Source organism: Talpa occidentalis, unplaced genomic scaffold (genome assembly GCF_014898055.3).
Source record: "Talpa occidentalis isolate TD23 unplaced genomic scaffold, MPIMG_talOcc4v2.1 talOcc4.4, whole genome shotgun sequence".
NCBI classification, from domain to species: domain Eukaryota; kingdom Metazoa; phylum Chordata; class Mammalia; order Eulipotyphla; family Talpidae; genus Talpa; species Talpa occidentalis.
Genome location: NW_023604295.1, coordinates 40,053,178 through 40,076,611, shown reverse-complemented (window position 1 = coordinate 40,076,611; position 23,434 = coordinate 40,053,178). Strand labels below are relative to the sequence as shown.

Genomic DNA, 23,434 nt, shown 5'->3' with positions numbered 1-23,434 from the left:
TCCAAAATTCTCTCATCACCCCAAACACAAACTTTGTATTCACAAAGGAACCACTCTCCACTCCCTCTTCCCCTGCTCTGGTAACCTCGAATTTTCTTTCTGTCTCTATGACTTCATATGATGCTAGTCTTCCCCACCACTCTGCTGTCCCTAGGACTGGGAGCCCAGCCCTCCCCATGCTGGGCCTCAGGGACTCTGCCAGCCTTCTTTCTCGTTCACCCCTGGGGTTCTGCTCTCCATGCACCCTTCTTGATCCTCCTTACCTCGCCCAGTCTCTCTCTGTCAGAAACTCTTGGTTTGAAGCCTTCTTTCTGCCCAACCCGGCTGCTCTGTATCAGGTTATCTGTGCAGAGGCTTTCCTCCAGCCTCATGCCCCAGCTGAACTGGGAGCAGCCAGAGGCAGGTGGGGTGAGGCAGGAGTGCACACAAAGCAGGTGCTCAGGGACACGTGTATCTTGTGGGCATGTTCACAGGGCCTTCAGTGTGCACTCAGGGGGCAGTGGAGGATGGGTTATAAAGAGGGGGCTCTGGAGCCAGGCTGCTTGCATGCTTACCCTGGCTCCCCTGGCTGTGTAACTTGGGCTAAATTCTCAGGTTTCTCATATATAAAATGGGGGTGGGACTCATGCCTACTTCACAGTATTGTGAAAAGTAAATGAGTTCAAGTATTTAAAAGCACCTACAACAGTGCTCCCACGTGCTGGCATGTGCTGCTTTACAAGTAGTTACCATTAATATTGCCATTACCACCTATGTCACAACGTTGTGAGGATGAAATGAGGTGATTCATATAAATGGCTTTAAAAATGACTGGCATATAACAAGAATTTAGTAAATGTCAGCTACTGGTATGTATATAAATGTGTGTGTTTGTGTGTGAGTATATGTGCAATTGTATGTGTGTATGTGTGTGTCAGTGTGTGTGTGTGCATACCTGCATGTATATATGTATTTTGACATCATATCTAGCTCAGCACTTGACAAGTTTCAGGGACTTTCTCCAACTTGAAGTTGCCACTCATCTGATATAGGGGAGTATATCCCCCAGGGGCAAATAAAAAGAAACCTGCCTCCATTTCCTGGTCTTTTGAAGAAAGAATAAATAATAGCCCAAGAAGATGACTAGCAAAGAAAGGTATTCTTTGAAGTCTGATTGGGTAAAAATCAGGGCAACCTGAGTTCACGGCCCAGTCTCAGCATTTCACCTTTTTTCCTTTTTAAGTTTGGAAACAGATCATGCAAATTTGAATTCTTTCTAACCTCAGGCAAAAGATCCTCACATTCCATCTCAATTCAGAAAACTGAGTGGGCTTTACTGTTTATGTGGGTGCCTACAGTTTCAATCAAGATTCTCATTTTTTTAAACCCACAGCAGAAAAGTTATCCTCTATGAAAACCAAGCTTTACAAAACTTGTCTCTGTGCTCTGATTTTAATTGCCAGCTAAATGAAACTTCATTCCTGTTTGTTAAATAGCTGCAAAAAAAAAGTTTCCAGGGCATGGAGAGGGCCTGGGACTGGACAAGATATGACTTTCTGCAAATTTGTACTTCTTTCTGAAGAAAGGAAGACTCAGAACTAACTGGGAAGTTGAACTTCATTTTCCTGAAGGCAGAAGAAATCTTTGTGTGTATGTTCATGTGTGAGTGTGCATGTGTGTGCACCTGCATGTGTGTGTATACATGTGTGCATTTGCGTATGTGTGTGTGTTGGTGAATGCAGTCTGGGATCAGAGGTTGGTTTGGTGGACTCACATGCCATCTCTCCCACTCGGAGAATTCAGTGCCACTGCCAGAGTACTCTCTCTCCGGCCACACTGTCCCTCTGCTGGACTTGGGCTAGGGCCATGCCAAAGGAATCCCCCAGTCTCCCCTACATAGTCAGCAGGTATCCTTACAAGTACATATGTTGAAGCAGATCATTTTCTGATGAAGGTCAAAGGGGTTTGCTTTTGCATGTATGGGGGACTGGAGGCCGGGCTGCTAACTGATTACAATAAATGCTGAAGAGGCATTGGGTGTCACTCAGATTTCCTCTCTTGCCTTCACTTTAGACTTTAGGCTGAAAATCAACACTGCTATACAACACCTAGCCCAGCCGCTCTCCTGTCAAATAAGCAAGACCTTTCTGAAGCTGCTTGGGTCACAGACCCATTGAGGGACTACCCCTAGACCTGCAGATAAGCAGGCAGTGGAGCATAGGACCTTACCCAGTGCTGTCCAGGGTGTCTGCTCCCTGCAGGCCCAGTTCTGCTGTGGCCTCTCCCACAGGCTAGCAGCCATCTTAACTCGTGCATGAGCCCCCAAATAAAACCAGGTGGGGAATTGCCCGTCTGCATGATCTAAACAACACCTTTCCCAGCAACACATGCAAAAGCACTCAGAATTAGGTGTGGAGGCTTGTAAGAGAAAGGTCTTGAGCTCTGTGCCACTCCCCCTCCCTGCCTCTATGGGGTACTAGCGTGCTAGGCCCAGGATTAGATAGCCAGAGGCAAGGAGGGGGAACGCTCATCACTGCTCACCTGCTACATGTTATTTCATTTAATTCTGTATCAACACTTCTCCTCAGAGGCAACATGTTCCCTACTTATAGGGAGAAAACTAAAGAAAAAAAGAAGAGAAATTGCATTTGTGAGTGCCCACTGTGCCAGGGGCCCTCGGGCACTGCACCTTCTCATGTAATCCTCACAGCACCTTTTCAGGCGCGATGGTTCCAGTAGACTTGGCATCAGGACACAGTTTGACTCAAAGCCCCCTCTCCTCCTGTCATGCAGAGCCGGGCCTGTGCACCACAGCATCCTCATCACTTGGGAGCTTGTCCGCAAGGCTCGACCTGCTTCTCCCACCTGCTGAATCCCTATCTGCATTTCAACTAGATCTCCAGACACACATTTTGCATGCACGGTGGAGTTTGAGAAGTATTGCCATTCCCCGCACAGCTTTTGGTTTGGGAAAACCTGAGAGGGGAAGTGGAGGCAGAGGGGGCTTGGCTGAGAAAACCTTCCTGGCAGACCTGGGCTGAGCTGCAGAGGAAGAAAAGCAGCACTTTCTAATTAGAAGGGCACCCACAGATACCCTCCCTGCCTGTGCAGAGAGGGGCCTCTTGGCCATGCAGCTGCTGCCCAGGTGGAAGGGGAGATGGCATGAAGGTGGAAGAATAGACATCTGCACAAGCCTCAACTCCCTGCATATCCAGAGGTGGAGCTGCTGGGAGGGACCCTCAACTAGGCCCACCCTTAGTGAGACATTTGCACCTGAGAAGCCCTTCTGAGGAGGAGGCACATGAAGCTTGAAGGGCTCAGTGGGGTAAAGGCTTCTCAAGATCCCATGAAGAGCTCAACTCTGAGTGAGGTGTGAGGGTAGGTCAGCCTGTGGCCTCCTGGGTCAGCAACCCTGGCACATTTGTGTCTGGACAGAATGAACGGTGAGGAGGCCTGGCCCAGGCGCTCTTGGCTGTGTGCTATGGTCTTGGGCAAAGGGTGAGGTGAATGAGGAGGGGAAGGTGGAGGCCCTGACAAGGGAGGGAAGTGTTGGGACACCGGCAGGCCCAGGGACGCAGATGTGGGTTTAAGCAGAGTGCTGATGGGCAGGCAGGGCCGCTGAGACCTAGGGCCCCTTGGGACCTGGGCAGTTTTCTTCCTTTCCTCTTTTGCTTCCTTCCCAGTTATGTCCACAAGTGAGATTTCTTTACGCTTTTCCTCGGGCTGGACACTTGTAGCCTCCCCAGTAGTCAGCACTATAGGCACCACATGGAGAAAGGAGAGAGAGCAGCTTAGACCCGCCCCTTGGTGGCACCAGAACTTGTGGTGTCAGTGCCTCCGTGGGCACGGTGGGTGAAGACAAACTGCTAATTAGTTTGGATGTGATTCAGGTCGGGGCTTTTCCTCAGCAGCAGCCTGACCTGCCACAGGTGAGAAAGGCAGAAGGAGGGCAGCCAGGGGCCTTGAGGAGGTAAGGCTGCCCCTCAGCAGACAGAGAATTCCAGAAGAAAGGTGTCCAGCAGAAGTGCTGTTGCTTCCAGAGGATTCTGGTTACTTTCCTCAAGTGGTGGCTGAGACTAGCTCTAATTTTAATACCAACTTTGATCTGGTTTTTTAAAATTCCACTCTTCACACTTAACTCCAATCCCGGTTGGCTGTACTGGTTAGGCCCAGGCTGGTACACCACCCCGGAGACAGCTGAGAGCTGCAGGCCCCATGCAGCAGGCCTGGATTTCCTCCCCTGCAATACTCTGCCAGCTCCAGGCAGTCCTGCAGGACTCCCGAGCACAGCGCTAGGTGGGGAGAGGGGGCAAAGGTAGATATGGCTCCTCACTGCCTTTTAAAAAGCACCCTAGGCACAGCAGGGATTTGGAAGAACCATCTGGAAGGCACGCAGAAGAGATGTGGGCAGAATGGATCCAAGGAGGAACTCAGGGGACACTTTCAGTTTAAAAGGGAAAAAAATCTCCCTAGGAAATTGGTATAACTTGGAAGGGCGGCTCTGGGTGCCTGCCCTGGTAAGAGAGAGGTTGACCACGGACCTGAAGGAACAGCAGAAAGGCAAGTTTTCTCCAAGCCATCTGGAAAGAGGGTGGCATGTGAAAGAACTACATAGGGTGTCTCCTCCCCATCTTCCCAGCCTAGAGTTTGGAGAAATGAGCAAAGGTGGGAGGAGTGAGCTGGGTGGTGACCCCAACGCAGTTACTAATGGCATGCGGTTAGGAAGCAGAGCCACCACATATTGGGATAGGAAGGCCAGCAGGCCGTCTCCTTGTTGTACAGGTGCAAGAATAAGGCTCAGATGGGGTGGTGTGGCCAGTGTCCCTGTGCACAAGGTCAGCCATAGTGATCACAATGCTATTGTCTGAGTGCCAAACAAAACCCGGAACACCAAGCCCCTCTTCCTCACCCCCACATGTCTGTCAGTCCTCAGGTCCGTCTTGCACCTGCAGAGTCTCTCCTGAATCCCCTGAATCCAGTGCTTCTCTCCCTGACACCACAGTGCTCCCCTGGACCACCATCTTGCTGCTCCCAGCCCAGCCTCCTCCAAGCCAACCCCACCCCACTAGGGATCTTTGTCAGACTCAAGCTGCCCTGTGTTACCCTCAGCATTAAGGTCAACCTCCCTGACCTTCCTCAGAGGACTATCCTGTCTGGCCCCTGCCCATGGCCCAGCTCTTGTCCAACCAGGTGGGACTGCTCTCAGCCCCCCAGGCTGGCTTTTCCTCACTACCTACCTCCACTGTTCCCTGCCTGGCTCTTCCTTGGAGTCTGGGCTTAGATGCCAGCTCTTTAGGGAGCCTTCCTTGAACTCCCTGACTGGGGAAAGAGCCTTTCCTTTTAGGATCTCAGAGCTCCACATTGTTTTGCCATTCTACCTCTTGTCTCCAGAGTGGTGATTGCCTGTTGGCTGGTCTGCACCTCCCTGTTCCCCAATGGTAAATTCCGCAAGGGCCTAGAGCAGTGTCCCGCACACAGTGGGTTTCATAAGCATTTCTTCACTAAATAAACATGCCAGAATCTCCCCTGGCACTTTGCCTACATTAGCTTATTTAAACTTCATTAGAAGTCTAAAAGAGATCTCATTCTCTCAGTCTTCCAGATGACCACAGCTCAGAGTCCATTAACAAGCTGCAGGACCTCTGGGAAGGGGCAGCCTCACTGCACCCCGGCTTAACCTCTGTGGTTAATTACGGAGCGGAATTGCCAGACCCCGCTGCAGACCTGTGATGGCCGCTGACCCGCTGGTATGCTTAGAGATCAGGACGGAGCCTCAGTTTCAGGACAAGGCTTTGGAGAGCAGCTGAGATTCCAGGTCACCTTTGAGGAGTTGTTTATTTTCTGAACCAGACAGTTCTGGGAATGTTTCTCCTTGATTCAGCCTAGAACCGTTGTGATCGGAGCTGCCCTGTCAGGAGGAGCGATTGTTTTGTGGATTTTCTTCTTTCCCCAACCCCCTTCTTAAAAAAAAAAAAGGTAAAAAAGGACAGCAACACAGCCGAGTGCCCAGCTGTGAGGCTCCAGGGCACGAGGTGCCGCCAGCTACGCGGGGGATGCTGGGCAAGTCGGGGACAAGCTGGATGTTTGGGTGGGCTGGTGGCCAGGCATGTTTTGCTCAGATGTGCTCTGTTGATACAAACGCCCTCTAATGCTGCTGCCCCTGTGCACAGGCCCTGGGCAGCCCCTGGTGAGGGAGGCTTCAAAAGGCAGGAATGGTCTTTCTGCCTCTTGCGGCAGAGTGGTGGGAGGCAGGCGAGCACGGCGTCGGGCGGCTGCCTCGGGCTAGCCTGCGGTGGAGGACAAGGTTAGCCCAGCCAACCCCCAGGGGCCTCTTTCCTGTGATGAGTGAGAGCTTAGTAGTGCTCAGAGCAGTGATGTGGCATCACGGCCACAGGGCAAGGCTCTGGGGCCTGAGAGCATGAACTCCAACCCAGGCAACCCCTGGTGCAGCGATCAGGGTGAGCCCAGGGGTAGCAGTGGCCTCGCCTCATCGGTCCTGGACTCTGCCTCTGCTAGGTTGCCACCATACACAGCGTGTGGCTTTAAACATTCACCGCAGCCACGGCCATGTATATGTGTGAGGGGCACAGGGAGGTAAGTGCCAGCCCTGTTTCTCTGACTTCACTGCAGCAGGTTGGTGTGGTGGGAATGGGATGAGATGAGACTGTGATGCCGGTGCCAAGTCACTCTCCCAGGCAGAGACCGGGAGGGGGTGGAGCCATGGGAAAACCCAGTTGATTTTTCTCAAAGCTCCTACTTCTTTGCCGACCCATGCTGCAGGGTCCCACTAAGCCACCCTTTGTCCTCAACTTGAACTCTCAATGGCCACAGATTGTCTTTCTCCTTGACCTCAATCAGAATTTAGAATGCTTGAGTAATGTGACCCCCCCAGGGAGTGCCCTGTGCTTTGGAGAAGGTTACATCCACATGAAGACCTCGTGGCCACGCTGAGGAAGCTTGGGCTCTGGAGGTTTTCTGTATGCAGAGACAGTCTGGAGTGGCTGCCTCTGTGGCCTCCCTTCTTGCCCTGCTGTGTAGCTCGCAGGATACCCACCTTGGGCATTGACACCTGCTGAGAGCCAAGGTGTGCTGTCCCCGGCTTGGTGACTGGCAGGCTCCACAGGCAAGCATCTTTTTGATGAGCCTCACACGCCCCAGGCCTCTGACACTTGACTGAACAAACTCCTGTGGTTTAGTTTCAAAGGCCAGTGGCATCCTGTGACTGTGTGTTGTGGTGGGGGTTTTGCTGAGATTGTCCTCGTGTGTAAGCTTACTAGGTGATGGCAAATGAGGAACAGGCAGGGGGCAGACCTATATAGTTTATGATCTGAAGACATTATGACCCCATAGCAGACTGCGATTTTCCCTAGTTGAAATCTGAAAATCGTGAGGCCAAAGCTGAGGCAGCTACTTTGCTGGTGGGAAAGGCCCGGGCCGCTCTGTGGAGCCCTGGCCTGTGGGCTGTTACATTCTGGCTGGGGGACCTTGAGGGATTTGCTTCCACTGTTTTCCCAGGTGCTGTCCGCAGGTGTATTCAGCTATGGGACTTCGGCTCTAGGGCCAAGGCCATGCTGCCTCCTGGGGCACCTGGGGCACGCAGGCCGAACCATTTCCTGAACAGTAAGCAGAGGACTGAATTTAAGCCCACACAATCGACGCTTAGAAGCTGCATTCTTGACTACATACTACATTGGCACTTATTTTGAGGTTGTGGCCTGGGTGGTCCGGTCTCATCTCAGCTCCACAGTCCTGCTTTTTCTCTGAAGTTATGCTGAGGGAGGGACTTTCACAAGGATGGAGACAAAGCCAGAGTCACCTTCATAATCGGCTCACTACCCCCAAAGGCCCCACGGCACCAGGGCACATGGGAGGCCGGGGTGCATTCCAGGACAGCTGAACTGAGACTAAAACTAACGCATACCTGTCTCCCCCTGTGCTCCACACTGATGGCTAATCCCTGGCTCCTGAGCTGTGTGGCAGGGGCCAGAGCTGGGCTCTCCTCCGGGTCCCATAGGCATGTTCCTTCCAGCAGGCATTTCCCTGGTGCGCCACACCTCCACCACCTGGCTGCGACAAAGTGAGGTGGTACAGCAGCATTAAAATAAAATTTGTATAAAATTTTTTAAGTGGCCATTTTTAGGAGAATATGATCTTGTTGCTACTCTTGTGGTTTTCATCTCTATAAAACTGGGAAAAATACTCCTTGCTAGTACTGATCCCCTACCAGGATATTACCTCGGAGCGTGTCAGAAATGCAGCATCTGAACGAGAATCTGCATTGTAATCGGATTCCAGGAGGGTCCTCACACAATGGTGTCTGAGAAGTGCTGCTGCCCACCACAGGCTCCCGGGGGCAGGCCCATGTCTGACCTGGCGCTGTCCCCTTGCAGCCTTGCCCTGTGCCTGGCAAGTAGGAGATCGCAGTGTTTGTGTTATTGTGCCAAACATTTTTTACCCTTGGCCAAGACCCATGCCACAAATGTGTGGGACAGCAAGCAGAGGCCAAGGGAGAGGTCAGCTTAGGTGGGAGGCCTCTCAGGCTTTTTTCTGCACCTTTTGCTGTGGCTCTTTTGTGCCTGGGTCATCCACACCCCAAATCTCTGTGGGTTGGAACACCCCTTCTGTGAGGGTGAAGGACACCATGCTAGGTTGATTGAGCTTAATTCTGGACACAAGGCTAAAGTCCGCACATATGCCTCCCTATCCCCCTTCCGTACCCCCTGCATTGTGCTCACTGTCCTGGAATGTACTCCGGCCTCCCATGTGCCCTGGTGCCATGGGACCTTTGCAGGTAGTGAGCTGATTATGGAGGTGACTCTGGCTTTGTCTCCATCTTTGTGAAAGTCCCTCCCTCAGCATAACTTCAGGGAAAAAGCAGGATTGTGGAACTAAGATCTGACCACCTAAGCCAGGCCTACTGCCTAAGCCAGGTCCTCCCTAGCCCAGCCTGCTGGCTGCAGGCCCTGCTAGTCTTGGTTGCATCCTGTGCCTCACACCAGATTTGAGCTGCTCCCTAACAGTGATGTTCAAGCCCTGTACCTGGGCTCAGGGGCCTCCAGCATGAGTACTCGGAAGCTCATTGTCCACGGGGCTGTGGGCACTGCCAGCTCAGCTTCCCATCTGGGCTCTTTCGCGGCTCACCTTTGTCACATGTCATTTCATCACACTTGCTCATCCCTGGCTCTCAGGGCCAACTTCCCTGCCTCACCTTTTCTGTCCTTCCCTCATGGAGATCTGCCTCCATCCCCCTTTTTTAAATTTCTGCCATCTGATTCTACAGTCTCCCCTCGCCCTCTCTTCCTCCCTCCCTTCCTTTCCCTCTCCACCCCCCTCACACTTAACAGTTCCCAGCCTCTGCTGTGAGTCAGATGCCCAAGCTAGACCCTCAAGATATAAAGATGAATAAGGCATATTTCAGTTATCAATCCCAGGGGTTCCTGCCTCCATTCATGTCCTCAATTCTCTGATAAATTCTCTCTTTCATCTTTTATTGATTCTTTTTTTTTTTAAGATTTATTTATTTATTTATACAAGCACTGGGTACAGTCAGAAGCACGGGAGGGTGAGAGAATTCACCAAAGCCAGACCGGGGAGCAGAACAGGCAGAAGGACCGAAATACACTGCTGAGGGGAGCAGCGGGCGCGGTAGGAGAGGTCTGCGCACCATGTGGGACTCTCGCCGGAGGCCAGGGATTGAACTGGCACTGCAGAGGCTGCGGGCACTTTCGCAGCCCAGCGCTCAACCACTGCACCAGCAGAGGAGGCCTTTTATTGATTCTTTATTGCACTTCTCAGGTGCCCTTGAAAACAATTTCTCAAACCCTTCTGTGTTCCCTGGTCTTTCTCCATAGATGACTTCACTTCTTACTTTCCCAAGACTTAGGTTTCATCAAAAATGAGCTTTTTCAATATCCCTAATTCCCACCGCAGAGCTGCTGCAACTTCTCACCTCTCTTCCTTCTTCTGGGCACACTGCCCTAGCCGACCTTTGCCCTTCCTGGCCTTGGGAAAATTGTATCTCCTACCAGTCTGTTCCAATGTACCCACCTCCCTTATTTGTTGCAAACATTAAGTGAATGAATACATTTGAAGACTTAAAATAGGTCCTGTCGCATACTAACTACAGTTGACCCTTGAACAGCTCAGGGCAGGGGTGCTGTACCCCCCAACCCGGTACAGTCAAAAATCTACCTGTAACTTTTGATTTCCTCGAAGGCTTAACTGTTAACCAGTTTACTAACAGTTTATTTGGTAATATAAACACTTGCTAACACATACTTTATATGTTATATAAACTGTGTTCTTACAATAAAATAAGCTAAAGAAATGAAAATGTTATTAAGAAAATCATGCACAAGAGAAAATACATTTACATATTTATTGAAAAATCACATCAGTGGCCCAGTGCAATTCAAACTGTGTTGCTCAAGGGTCAGCTGCACCCACTGAATACGAGCCATCGTCATTATGTCATGGCTCAAAGTCTCCCCCCTGCCACCCCCCCCCCATGCTTCTTCCCTCTTCAATCTCAGGCACACACACTCCTTTCCTCCGCATGTACCCATGCCCAGCTCTCCCCCTTTGTGAATATTCTTCCCTCTGCCCTCTGGTGGCTGGAGGGCCCCCCTGCCCCTGCCTTCCCTGCTGCCTTCCCTCCTGCTCTGTGCTCCCCAGGGCAGAGTGTCCGCCTCTCCCTCCACCACTCCCTTTTCCCTCAGTTTCCTCCTGCAGCACCTCCACATGCTCATGACCTGTGGCTTCTTGGCATGTTCTTGGCATGTGGTAAGGTGCTGGAGGAAGCAGTTTCGAGTGGGCAGGAAGCCAGGAGGATTCAGGAGAGGCTCACTACCCAGAAAACAGGGAGAGGTGGGTCTCCAGAGGCTGTCTCAGTCCCTGTCACCAGAGCAGAGTGTCTTCTGGTGGCGAGTTCACGGAGAGCCTAATGGGTAGCTCAAGTGGGGTTTGAATAACCCTGAGGTCATCATTATAGCCATAGAAATGATTGAGGGTGCCTTCACTGAAGCATGGACAGGGGCAGGGCTGAGAGCAAGGGGGTGAGGAGGCAGCTAGGCTGGCGATGCAGGCTGCGAGGACAGCTCAGGAAGTGTCCCTGGAGCCTGGAGGGGGGGATGGTGGTGGCAGGATTGGTCTCTGCTGGGGGTGGGAGGTTTGGAGATATTTAGTGCCTTCTGGCATGCCCTTCTGTCTGTCCAGATCAGAGTGTCTGAATGAGAGGCAGAGAATGGGTAGTAGCTCTGAGTAGGAGTGTGTGGAGTGCCACAGCTAGGGAGAGAACACCCACCAGTTAGGACAGGGATGAGGAGGTGGGGAAGGAAGGTGGCACTGGGGTCACGGGGGATGGGAGGTTGGAGTGGACATGGTGGGCCCTCAGGTCCATTGGAGGTTCTTGTGGGGTTCCCATGGCCTATATCAGCTCCTGCCTCCAGGTTGGGGGACAGTAGTTGGATCTACTGATCTCCTGGCTCCTCTTCCATACCATATGTGTCAGAACTCTCCAGAAATCCGCCATGTCCACTTTCTAAGCCATGCTTGTGACCTGTATCCACCACCTGCTCAGCTTTCCCACATGGTACCTGATCAGGACTGCATGGTCATTCCCTGAGCCCCAGGGTCGCCCCCGGCAGAAGAAGACTAACCCTCTACTGCCTCTTCCTCCATCGTCTCTGTTCCTGTCTCTCCCTGAGTTCCTCCCACAGAGCCCTCCAGGCCTGGTCTGCTTCAGCCACATCTGTGCTCTAGAGCTGAATGATGGTGAATTCCCCAGCCCCACCTGCCTGTCCACAGCTCTGGGCGGGTGTGGGAGGAAGCCCATGGGACCGAGGTGTCCCAGCAGCCTGGGTATGGGGAGGAGCCAGTCAGGAGTTGTGCCTGTTCCCTGAGTGTGTAAGAGGCAGGCTGAGTTTTTGAAGAAGAGCAAGAGGCACAGGGGAGCAGCCTCGGGCCAGGTTGTGCCCTGTCATGGCTGACCGATAGTCCCTCCAGAGGGCTCTGGAGAAAAGAGGGCAGTCGGCATTTGGAGGGCCGGCAGGCTCCAGAATTGGCCAAGCTGACTTGTGAGAGATCAGAGGCCTTGCTGGCAGGGATGTTCACCCTCCATGATTCCAAAGTGGGCCAGGTTTTACAGAGTCCCACAGAGATGGATTGGTCATAGCTGGTGCTGCTTTGGGAGTGACTAGACAATGTGGGTCAACTTTTCGTTCCAGTCTCCCCAAAGGAGGAAACCATGATGAAACAGAAACAAACCTCCAAACAGCTGGCTGGGTGGATCACGGCTGGGCTCTAGGTACCACCACACCCTGAGAGGAACCAGGCAGGGAGTGGCTGAGCACCCATGGTGACAGTCAGGGCCAATCCTGCAGGCATGGCAGTGGGCAGGTGCAAGCCTTCACGCCTAGTGTCCCATCACGGCCTTGTGGGGCTGCTCGTCCCCATCCGCATGTTATCACTGAGTCAACCAAGGCCCTGGGAGGCCCAGTGGTCACACAGCTGACTGCTGGCCCATGCCCCCAGCTTCTAGATGCAGAACCTCCTGGACCCCCTTCATCTCATGGCTGCTACTGTTCATGCAATTACATCAGGGTGTCCTCTCCCTGCAAGCCACCAGTATCTTGAGGGCAGGGGTGTTCTACTGCCCCCAGATCAGTTAGATCCAGTAGGTGCTCTGTTAAATATTTGGATGATCACTGGCTGAATTCTTCCCAATTCAGTGTGCCCCCCCCCCCCCAGTGCTCCCACACGTCTAGGAGACATCACAGTGTGAACTTTGGGGCATCTTTCTGCTGGCTGAGTGTCATGAGACATCTCTCCACACCCCAGTTTCCAAACCCCTCCACTTTTCCCTGCAGCTTGTGTCTTGAACCATCGACACCTGCCTCCTGCCAGCCCCCTGGACAGAGGCTGCCCAGCTGTCATGCCTGCTCTGTCCTGCCCACTGGGAGCCGTAGGGGGTGTGCAGGGAATTTGCCTAAGGTGGTTCTGGACACAAGTACCCTCAGAGTCTGACAGTGACAACAAAGATGAAGATGACCTGTAATATTTTCTTCTTGTTGGAGGGTGTTAGGGGCTGAACTGCGTCTGCCACCTCCAACCCCTAATTCATATGCTGAAATTCTAACCCCCTCCTCCCCCCACCGCCTTGAATGTGACCTTGTTTGGAAATAGGGTCGTTGCAGATGTAATTAGTTAAGATGAAGTCATCCTGGAGTAGGGTGACCCCTAATGCAGCCTGACTGGTTCTTTATGAAAAGAGGCGGGGTTGGAGACTGGCAGGGGAACGCTGTGTGAAGATGAGGGAATGACAAAGATTGCCAGCAAGCCACCAGACACTAGGGGACAGACATGGGTCAGATTCTCCCTCACAGCCCTTAGAAGGCAGCAACCCTGCAGCCACCCACTTCTCAGCTTCCAGTCTCCAGAATGGTGAGACAATCAGTTTCTGTTGTTTAAGCCCCCATCTTCTTACAGCAGCCCTGGCACACTAAGAGAGCTCAGTGGTCTTGTAGGTAAAGATAAAGAGCCCCCTGTACTGGTGGGAATAGTCAGATCTGGAAAGTTCGCTTATGGAATAGCTACCCCAGTGCACAGCCATGACCTGCAGCTGAAGGCACCAACATGGCAGAGTTCAAAGAGGCAGACTTTGGGCAGATATCCTCAGCAAGTGTTAACTCCTCCCCTTCTGTCCCAGAACTTTCTCCAAGTCTCACTCCATGAACCCCCATTCTTTCAAATTGCTCTGGGTGCAGAGATGTCAGGCATTTGTAAAGCGGGCTCAGCTATAGCCTCCAGGATAGGGACAAGCTCAAGTGAGGCTGGGGATGGGGAGACAGGGGAGGCTAAGCAGGAGGCCATGATACTGTTTCCCTAGTGGGAAGAGGGGAGCTACTTAAGTGGGAGAGGGCCCTGAGGGAGCCCCTGCAGTGTGCCTCTCCTGCAGGGTTTCTGTTGGGTCTCAGTACCTCAGAAGGGCTCTCCCTTCCTGTCATGGAGCCAGTCTCAGCACTGACACTCAGGATCCGGGAGCCCTGTCTGCCTGTGATGCAGCGGCCCTGCCTCAGCACCCTGCCCCCCAACCTGTGTCCTGCATCCCACACCCTGCACCCCCACTTGCCCTCCTCTCCGCATTCTGGGCATATTATTATGGTGTGGAAACTCAGTTGTTTACTGCTAACAGGGTAAGCATTTGAAAGCAAGCATATGTTTCCTACAAAGTGCTGCAAAAAGTGAAGCACACGCCACTCCTCCTTCGACTCCAAGCAAGTGCCCTGCTCCCCTTCCAGGTGCAGGTACACCGAGTTGAAGGAGGGAGGCCCTGCCAAATTGGAAAGTCCAAAGTCTGTGCCTCCTGAAAGGCTGGCATTGTCTGATCAGGCTGCCTTGCCTGGCCATTGGGCTTGTTTGGGGATGAGAGGGAGCAATTGATGGTGCTGAGCAGAGGCATCTGTGGAAAACACACATGATATACCTGGTTGTGTGTTTGAGCACGGCACACTCCGAGCCTCAGCTGCATGGTCCATAGAACGGGAACCTGCACTAGGAATCGCCAAGTGTCTTCAGGCTCTGACAGGCTGTGGTTCCACGAGGGGTCTTTCTTGGGTTCAGACTGAGTTAATAGCCTGTGTGACTTGGGGAACAAACCTTCCCTCTCTGTTCAGCAGAGCTAGAGACCTAACCCTGTTTCAGGCCTTGCCAGCAAGAGATCCTGATGAACATGATCTGTGCTTGGCCCTGGAATGTGCTAGGGAAGTGGCAATGAAAAGCCAGGCTCCAGTTTGACCCCACAGGCAATGTTTCTCCCCGAAGAACAGAAAAATCAGTGCCATCCCACAGAACCTCAGCCCCATCTCCAGGTGGGACCAAGGCACCGTGCCGTTGCTCCGAAATCAGCTCTGCACAAGCCACCAGCACTGTCCCCAGGTCACCTCACAGGAGCTGGGGAGGCGAGAACGCCGCGTTGCCCCCACCGCTCTTACTCGGCCTTTCCTCTCAGAGGACTGGAAGCGCCTTGACCCTTCCAAGTCAAACAAGAGCTGATTGGGCCTGTTACACAGCATGGGCATCAGGGAAATAGTGCTTCCTGATTCTGGCTTCCGCTGATTAGACAGCATCCAGCTTCCTCCCAGGAAGGTGAGTCTTGCTTGCACAGTAGTGGCTTTGGAGGGTCAGTCCCGGCAGGAGACGTGTAGCAACTGATGCTTCCTTAGGACTCTGTATCCAAAACACAATCTTCCTTGTCTCAGAGTCTATAGCTTGAACGCAGTCTGAGTCAGCACAGGATTCTAGAACCTTCCTGGAGAGCCTTGTGCAACTGCCTGGACTCAGTGTATATTCCCATCCCTGCTTCTTCCCTCTTGGGAGTGAGAGTGGAAAGCTCTGAGCCTTAGGCGCTGTGAAAACCAACGTGGAGAAGAAGCTCATGACGAGACAGGGAGGTATGTGGGATTGTGATTTGGGCTAGTGGGTGGAGGAGAAAGGGATTTCATGGCAACTTGTGTTCTTTTCTGGAGAACATGAGCTTTAAATTCTCTGGCCGGGGTCTATCATAAGAGATTTAGAGTGACCTTGGCGATGATTGTCAGGGTAAGACCTGAAGAGAGAAAATGACTTTGCTTTTCAAAATCATTTCTAGTCAGTAAAGATGGAGGGTTTTGTTTTTTTTTTTTTTTTTTTTCATGAAAACTGGCTTGCTGGTTTTTAAGTCTTTTTAATGGTTATTAATGAGGACATACTTGATATAAAAAATTTAGAAAATTCATCATCCATAAATGGAAGGATGTGCATGAAGGTTCTTAATTTGTATTTTCCCAATGAGCCTCCGTTTGGAAGATCATTTGGAAGGAATCTGTCTTTACAGTGGATGATCTGCACCAGGGACTTGTTTCAGGGTTGAAATTATTTCCAAAGGGGAAGAAACCTTACCCTCTCTACTGAGGGCCTCCAAATAAACTTGAGGAATGGGAACTGGGTCAGCACAGGCCCAAACTCAGACAATTAGTCAGGGTAACATGACTAGGCTGTGGATGTGGGAGGTTAATTTGAGAAGCTTCTGGAAGTCCCAGTACTCAGACCAGGTCCCTCTATTCTTGCAGAGGTTTCCTGCAGCCTCAGCACGTGCCCCTGGCAGTGCCTGTGAATATAGAAAGTCAGCTCCAAGTCCTGTGAGGATGGCAAGGGTCTGGGGCACCCACGCACCTGGCTTTCAGGTCTGGCCCCTGAGCCAGTGAAGGGCCAGTGGCGGCTCTTTCACTGGGCACCTGGCGCCCGATGCCCGTGGCATTAGGTTGGACCAGCCAATGTCAGAAATAAGATTGCAACCCGAGTGCTGCGCCTGTGGAATCTGAGCAAAGATGAAAGGGACCTTTGAGATTAAAAGCGCTGCTTTTGAGTTGGGGCTCTCCCCACTGATGACGTCCGCCCACTCCCTGTTAAAATGTCAGCAATGATGTCCCCACACTGCCTGGGAGAAGGAGAGGTGTCCCCATGCCGTGGTGGATAATGAATTGGTGAGACCACCTGCTGGACCCTGCCACGTGGCATCAGACCCCTCCCACGAGTGCTAGCCCTTCCATGTCCCCAGGTCTTTCTCTCTACCCCGGGCTGGCGCATGCCCCACAAGACCAGGCTGACATGGAGCCAGAAAAGCCTGCTGCTCCCTGCGTGGCTGCTGTTTTTCTGGGTTCATTTTGGAGCACAGTCATGCATCACTGAACGACAGGGCTGTGTTCCGAGGGATGTGCTGCTAGGCATTTCATCACTGTGCAGACGTCACAGAGCGTCACGACACAGACCTAGGTGGTCTGCTGCACAGCTCTTGGGGGGACCACTGTGCTGTGGGCTCCCGTGCCAGGGCCAGCCGTCATCCCGAGCACCGGTGTGTGGCTGTAGCAGGGTCATCTCAAACAGGGGTGCACTTGACAGAATTTTGTACCTAGAGAATCATTGCTTTATTTTCAGGCTGTTTCTGCTTCAGCAGACACCCTTGGCCGGTAGCATTTCCAATTTCCTGTCCCTCCTTTTTCATATCACAATGTGCTGAAGTCCCAGACCTGGTGCTTTCTGACTCCTGGTTATACAATGCCTCTTTGTCCTGACCGACGAGCTTGGCGTTATGTCCCCACAGAGCCACGAGTCCCGGCCTCCCCCTGGGAGGGTGTTCTGCACCCCCTCTTCCTCCAGCCCCTTCTCCTGGGCCCAGTAATCTCAGTGCCAGTCACTCTGGCTTAGAGAGGGAAACTGGGGGAGCTTGCTGCCGAGGCTGCTGAGGAGCTGTGCATGGCCTCTGTGCCTCAACTCACTCAAGAGTAGAAACCCTTTTTCAAACCCCTGGGCTCCTCTCCAGGCCCCCGCTCCTCAGTTCTGGACTGAGCGCCCCCCTGGGGGAGCTGCAGGTTCGCTCTCAGCAGCTGCCACTTTGTGTCCTGCCATTTTCCTGCCCCTGGTCCTGGCTGACGTGAAGACTGGGCAGCCTGGGCCCACCTGCTTCTTCATCATTCCTGGGCAGTCCCTCCATCATCCCCGAGGCCCTGCCATGCTGGGTTCCTTGCCAGGTGCTGAGGAGGCAGAAGTGATGGCAGTCCTGGGGAGACCTCACAAATGGGGGACACTGGGCTGCCCACATCACCATGCCACCAGCCAGTCCAGTCTTCCCTGGTTGGCTGACCCCCTGTGAAGGGAAGAGATGACACCCTGGGGGCAGGACAACAGGCCTAGTGGGCTTTAGGGCTTATGAGGTGGTCTGAGGCCTCCACAGGCACCTGCTGCTCCCTGCTGCTGTCTTTCCCCTTTCCCATCTCCTCCCTGGTGAAGGCTTCTGTTCTCACCCCTGAAGGGTGACAGAGGGCCCTGGCAGGAGAGGCCCCCTACCCCTGCCTGGACCCCCTCGTGTCCTCTGCATGCTGTGGTGGCCCAGGTCTGCTTGGTAGAACTTTAGCTGGTTTGTAACCTGGTCCTGAAATTAACCATTTCAAGAAATTGTAGTTGTCAAACTACATTCCAACTCCCCTGGAGCCCATCACCCAGGCTTTTGCAGCTAGAAAGACTCCAGCATCTCAGTTTGCTCTGGAAGCTTGGATTTGCCGAGGTCGTTATCACCAGCAGGCGCCAGAGCTCTGTTTCTCTCACAGTCAAATTATGGCAAAGCTCAAACAGTGAACCTGTGTGTTCTGCTTGTAGATTGTCCAAGGGGACGGCTTCTCTCATTGCCACAATCAAACTGTCTGCGCCCTTTGTGATAGGTGAGCCTTCAAGGAAGGTTTCTCCTTTCTCAGACACGGAGAAATGTGTTGGAACTGGACAATGGGTGCCTGTGGCCTGCTCTGGCCGGGGCTCTGGGTTTTTTTCCATTGCATCCCACACTTCCCATACTACCTAGCTTCTGAGTGGTGGTGTGTGTGTATGTGTTGGGGGCAGGGAGGGGAAACCTTTGTGAGAGGCTGGGAGCAGAGTTGGTTTTGCCACCATGCAAAACCATGCCGATGACTCTGTAGGAAGGGGTGAAGCTGGTAAAAACAGATGGGCTATCATCTGATGCTGGATACGCCCCTGCCACTGTCCACAAGAGAGCGCCCCAGTCCTCCCCCCATCTTCCAAGTCCCAGGCCCCCCTGCTGTGTCCACATTTCCGGAGATGTGGAACCAGACTCAGCCCCTTCCTGCCGCCCATGCTGGAAGCACCCACAGGAAGTTGCCATCAAGAAGGATGGAGAGGGCCTCCCTGGTGGCTCAAGGGGTTAAGATGCAACCTATGAAGCAATCCGCAACCTCTGCAGCACAAGTTCGATCCCTGGCCGGCCAGGGAGCAACCCACATGGCTCAGCAGACCTCTCCTGACTTGCCCACTGCTCCCCTCAGCAGTGTACTATGGTCAATCTGCCTGTTCTGCTCCCCACTCTGTCTCTGGTGAATCCTCTCACCCCCAACATCTCTGGCCTATACCCCAGATCTTGTATGCATAAATAAATAAATCTTTAAAAAAAAAAAAAAGAAGGATGGAGAACAGAACAGCCCTCTATAACCATGCTCACAGATTTCTGGAGCTGCCTTCCCTTCGCCAGGTAGAAGCAATTGAATAGAGGACAGACCAGGAAGGACTGTAACATCGCAGGAACTTTGGATCTCTGTTGAATGTCTGCCTGGAGGAAAAATGAAATTGAAGTGATAGTCCCTCTGAAATAACCTTACTGTCCACTGTTTTCCCACCCTAACCCCTGCTGTGTGCTCTGGGCTGTGCTGAGCTCTAGCCCCAGCCCCACCCTTCAGAAATGCTAGCACGGGGGCATTAACAAATGAGAATTCTTCTAAAGCGGAAAACAATTTTGTTTCCATCTGTGTTTGGCTTCCTACATCTTTGCCTCTCTCTGTCCTCTCCTTTTCAAGATCACAGACAAAGACAGAGGGATAGAAAGCTCTGCTGGTTTTGTTGCTATCTTAAGAAAGTGGACTCTGGAGCCAGATGCCTGGATTGGGCCCCTGCAGCTGCTGCTTACTAGTTGTTTGATTTGGACAAGTGACTGGCCCTCCCCGTGCCTCAGTTTCCTCAGCGCAGAGGTGGCCTATCATCTCATAGACCTTCCATCTCACTGGGCTGTGAAGAGGGGTGTAAGCTGACGCATGCAGTCAGCGGTGCATATGAAACCTATGCCAGTGCTGGGGACAACTAAGATGATGTTCTGCAGTGGCAGAGGATGGTGGGGAGAGTATGAGGTCTGGAGTCAGGAGGCCAGAGCCCAAGCCCCAGCTCTGCCTCTGTATGATGCAGAGTCTGAACCTCAGCGTCTCTGTTCTTGTGGCTGTAGAACTGCGGTGGTCTCTCTTTCTCTCCAGGGCAGTGGCAGAGACCCAGGGAAATAGGCCTGGGTAAAACTGTTGCGCCACTCTAAACTGAACTAAATCTCTCGTCCCCCTCCTCAGGCACACATTCTGGCAGTTCCGCCATGAGAACCCCAAGACCCGCGTTGGTAGCCCTCCTCCCGAGGGACTTCCTGGCTTCAACAGTGGGGTGATGCTGCTGAACCTGGAGGCCATGCGCCAGTCCCCCCTCTACAGCCACCTCCTGGAGCCCACGCAGGTGCAGCAACTGGCAGACAAGTACCACTTCCACGGCCACCTGGGAGACCAGGACTTCTTCACCATGATTGGCATGGAGCATCCCGAGCTCTTCCATGTGCTGGACTGTACCTGGAACCGGCAGCTTTGCACCTGGTGGAGGGACCACGGCTACAGTGATGTCTTTGAGGACTACTTCCGGTGTGAGGGCCATGTCAAGATCTACCATGGGAACTGCAATACCCCTATCCCAGACGTCTAGGTACCTTGCCACCAGCCATGCCCTCCGACCTCTGGATCAGAGGAAGAAAAGGGGCACCGCTGGGACAGGCCCCAGGGCAGTATCTGGACCCAAAAAAAGACACAGTGGAGATGTCTGATGTGATAGGTGCTGCAGCTTTCCCACCCAGAGGGGTGTTCTGAGGCCACCCAGGGAGAACAGACCCACTCACTGCTGGTGCTGATGACCTTTGTCGATGAGGGGGCCAGGCATTGTAAAGAGCAATCATGTAGAAATCTTTTTGTGGGCTGGAAGCAAGCCTTCGGGAGGAAGGGAGAGAGAAAAAGTACCCCTAGCCTTTAGCCCTCAAAGTATAGAAGTCCTTGTAATAACTGGCCTTTCTTGGACCAAATATAAATTTATTTTAAATTGATAGGCTTCCATTTTTTCAAGAAAGAACAAGCAGTACAGCTGTAGCTCCCAGTGAGCACTAAAGGAGTGAACCGGGGTTTTAACAACCAGCCCAGAGCTGAAGCATCCAAACATGCATGCCCTAGTGGGCTGTGCACATACTCCTGTGACGCTCACATTGCTTGATGTAGGTGGAAAGACGACACCTCTTTGGGGAGCACCCTTAGGGCCAGCTGTGGTCACATAAGAAAACTAGTCCCATTATTTTAGTGATCAGAGCGTTTATCTCCCAACTGCATTGCAGAAGCTCATTACACCTGTTTCATCAAGCCAGCTCTAGGTGACCAAACTATCCAGAAATCAAACCTCCCATCAAAGGACAGAAATTGCCACCCCCAAGGACGTGCAACAGAGTCACCTGGCCTGGGGAGACACATGCAGACAGGGCCCTAGCAGTTCACCAGGGTGCCCGTGTGGCCAGGGGTGTGTGGCGCCTCCACTAAGCATTCTGGTCTGCTTAAAAAGTCTTTTATTGCACCATGTCCTGCCCTCTACCAAGAAGAAACTAGGGTGTCCTTTCCTAATTTCTTCTTTTAATGAGTTCTCCTCTAAGTACTCTGTGAACACAAAGCCCCTTTTTTATCGTCCAGCTGAGGTCCTTGGGGAAGAAACCTGGTTGGAGTTTCATCTCATTTAATTTCAATTGAATATGCTTTTTTTTTTCATTTTCATTTATTTTTTACCTGAATAAAAATAGCTAATAAACAATCTTTGAGAACACAGTGATTTATGTGTTTGTTCTCCCAGCACATTTTTCTGTTTCGTGAATGTTCTGAAGGAAGAGTGGAGCCGGTGCCATTCACGTGATGAAGAGGGTGTGCTGGCAGCAGCGGGGGTCTCAGGACGGCAATGCTGCCTTGGGTCCAGTGTGGAGAGTCATTTCATTCTGGGCATTGCAGGCCCATTCGCCCTGAGAGCAAAACAGCCCCATGCTCTGATCCTCTACCCCAGCCTGTCCAGTCACATCATCCCTGGACTCATTTTTCCCTAATTCTGCTCTGACAGAACCTGTCTGTTCTCTTAGGGACTTGCTTTTCTGTTTCTAGCTGCCAGGATGGAATGCCTGCTGTGTGCCAGGCATTATATCAGGGGATTTATATTCACTATTGATGATTCTCATGAAAACCTCCTGAAGATAATTCGTATTTTAAATTTTATTATAAGAAAATAATGAGAGATTGGGACAGAGAAGCACTGTTTATCGCAGCACTTTTTATAGTCAAAAAGAATTGCGAGCAGTTTAAAATGTTAAATAGGGGAGTGAATAAATAATGTATATTATATTCACGTAAGGAAATACTTTGGCATTAAAATCATATTTTTTGAAGAATATGTAATGCCTGAGGAAATGCTTGCAATGTGCTGTTAGATTAAAAAATGCAAAATGCAAGATCATTGTAGGATGATCCAAATTTTATTTTTAAAATTACATATATGTATATATATTATATATGTACGTGTGAATATGTATATATAGAGAAAGCCTATTCTGCTATATTAGTTCAACTCCTATAAAGTCGTGTTTCGAATGCATTAAAAAAAGAATTATTTCAATGGAAAAAATAACAAGGGTTCTCTTTTCTGTAGCACTTTCATTGAAGTTTCTATAGCATTGAGTATATTTTGTTATTATAAGAAGAAAACAAACAAACTGGTTGATCAAAATGAGCAAAAGCCAGACAAAATATCCTCACTGACGTTCAAGATCACCTATTTGAAACTAACCTCTTCTCAAGAGAAGAGGTGACCTTGACCTTACGGCTCCACGGTGAACAGCAAAATAACATCAACAGGAAATCCAACAGAGCTGCAAAGTCACCATGTGCTCCTGTGCTTTGACATAAGCAGCTTTTTGACAAACCTTGGAAGGCTGGTTCCTGATTGGGAGCCTGTTAAAATCAGTACAAGGCAAACATAATTAATTGTGCTGTGTTTAATTTGCTTTCTGAAAACTTCACCATACAGCATATGGCTGTACATCTAAATGGGACAGAAATCTGAAATGAGAATATTTCTAGGTACTAGGGTTCAGGTGCTTTTTATATTTGCCTGTATTTCTGTATTTCCCATAGTAAATATTATTTAATAATAAAGATAGGCAATGCTATAATATCTGAGCTACCTGCCTCTCCGCTAATTACAGGTACATCTGGTCACCTTCCTGCTCACAGTTGGCTATGGTGAATGTCACCCACAAGAAAACATAATCTCAGCTAAATAGGCTCTGGGTTTTCAACTTTCGCTATGGATGCCCTAAATAGTTTCCTAAATAAAAGTGACCTAATAATAGCATCTCCAGACTGCTTTCATTTCTGATACCATCATCTTCTGCATGGACGTAAATGATAATGCCTTTGAAAAGCTCACAGGCTTTTTGAAGCAGTTTATTCTTGGATATGTGTCAAAACCAAACAAACCACAGCATTTCTTTCAATAGCATCTGATTGAGCTGAAGAGTGACGTATGGTATCAGTGGGCCCCCAACCTCAAGAGCCCAAGAGTTACGGGAGGAAATGCAGCTGACACTCGGCACCTGCTTTGACTACAGGCCAAAATTCTGCTCTTTCCAAGACCCCCTGGGAGGCTCAGCGGTTGGGCTGAATGTGGAGTTAGGTGGGGCAAGCAGAAATGTGGAGTTAGGTGGGGCAAGCAGATGGTGTGCTAGAGAGACCCCAAACCAGAGACAGAGACCTGTCTTTGAATC

General features: G+C 51.4%; 1 protein-coding gene across 1 annotated transcript in view; it reads left to right on the top strand.

Annotated features, from left to right (window-relative positions):
* Window positions 1–23,010, top strand: part of XXYLT1 (xyloside xylosyltransferase 1) — a 148,392-nt gene extending 125,382 nt beyond the window's left edge. The window contains exon 4 of the mRNA XM_037525310.2: window positions 19,905–23,010. Coding sequence (XP_037381207.1) covers window positions 19,905–20,301 — 397 coding nt within the window. The 3' untranslated portion in view covers window positions 20,302–23,010. The remainder of the gene's footprint in view (window positions 1–19,904) is intronic.
* The last annotated feature ends 424 nt before the right edge of the window (window positions 23,011–23,434 follow it).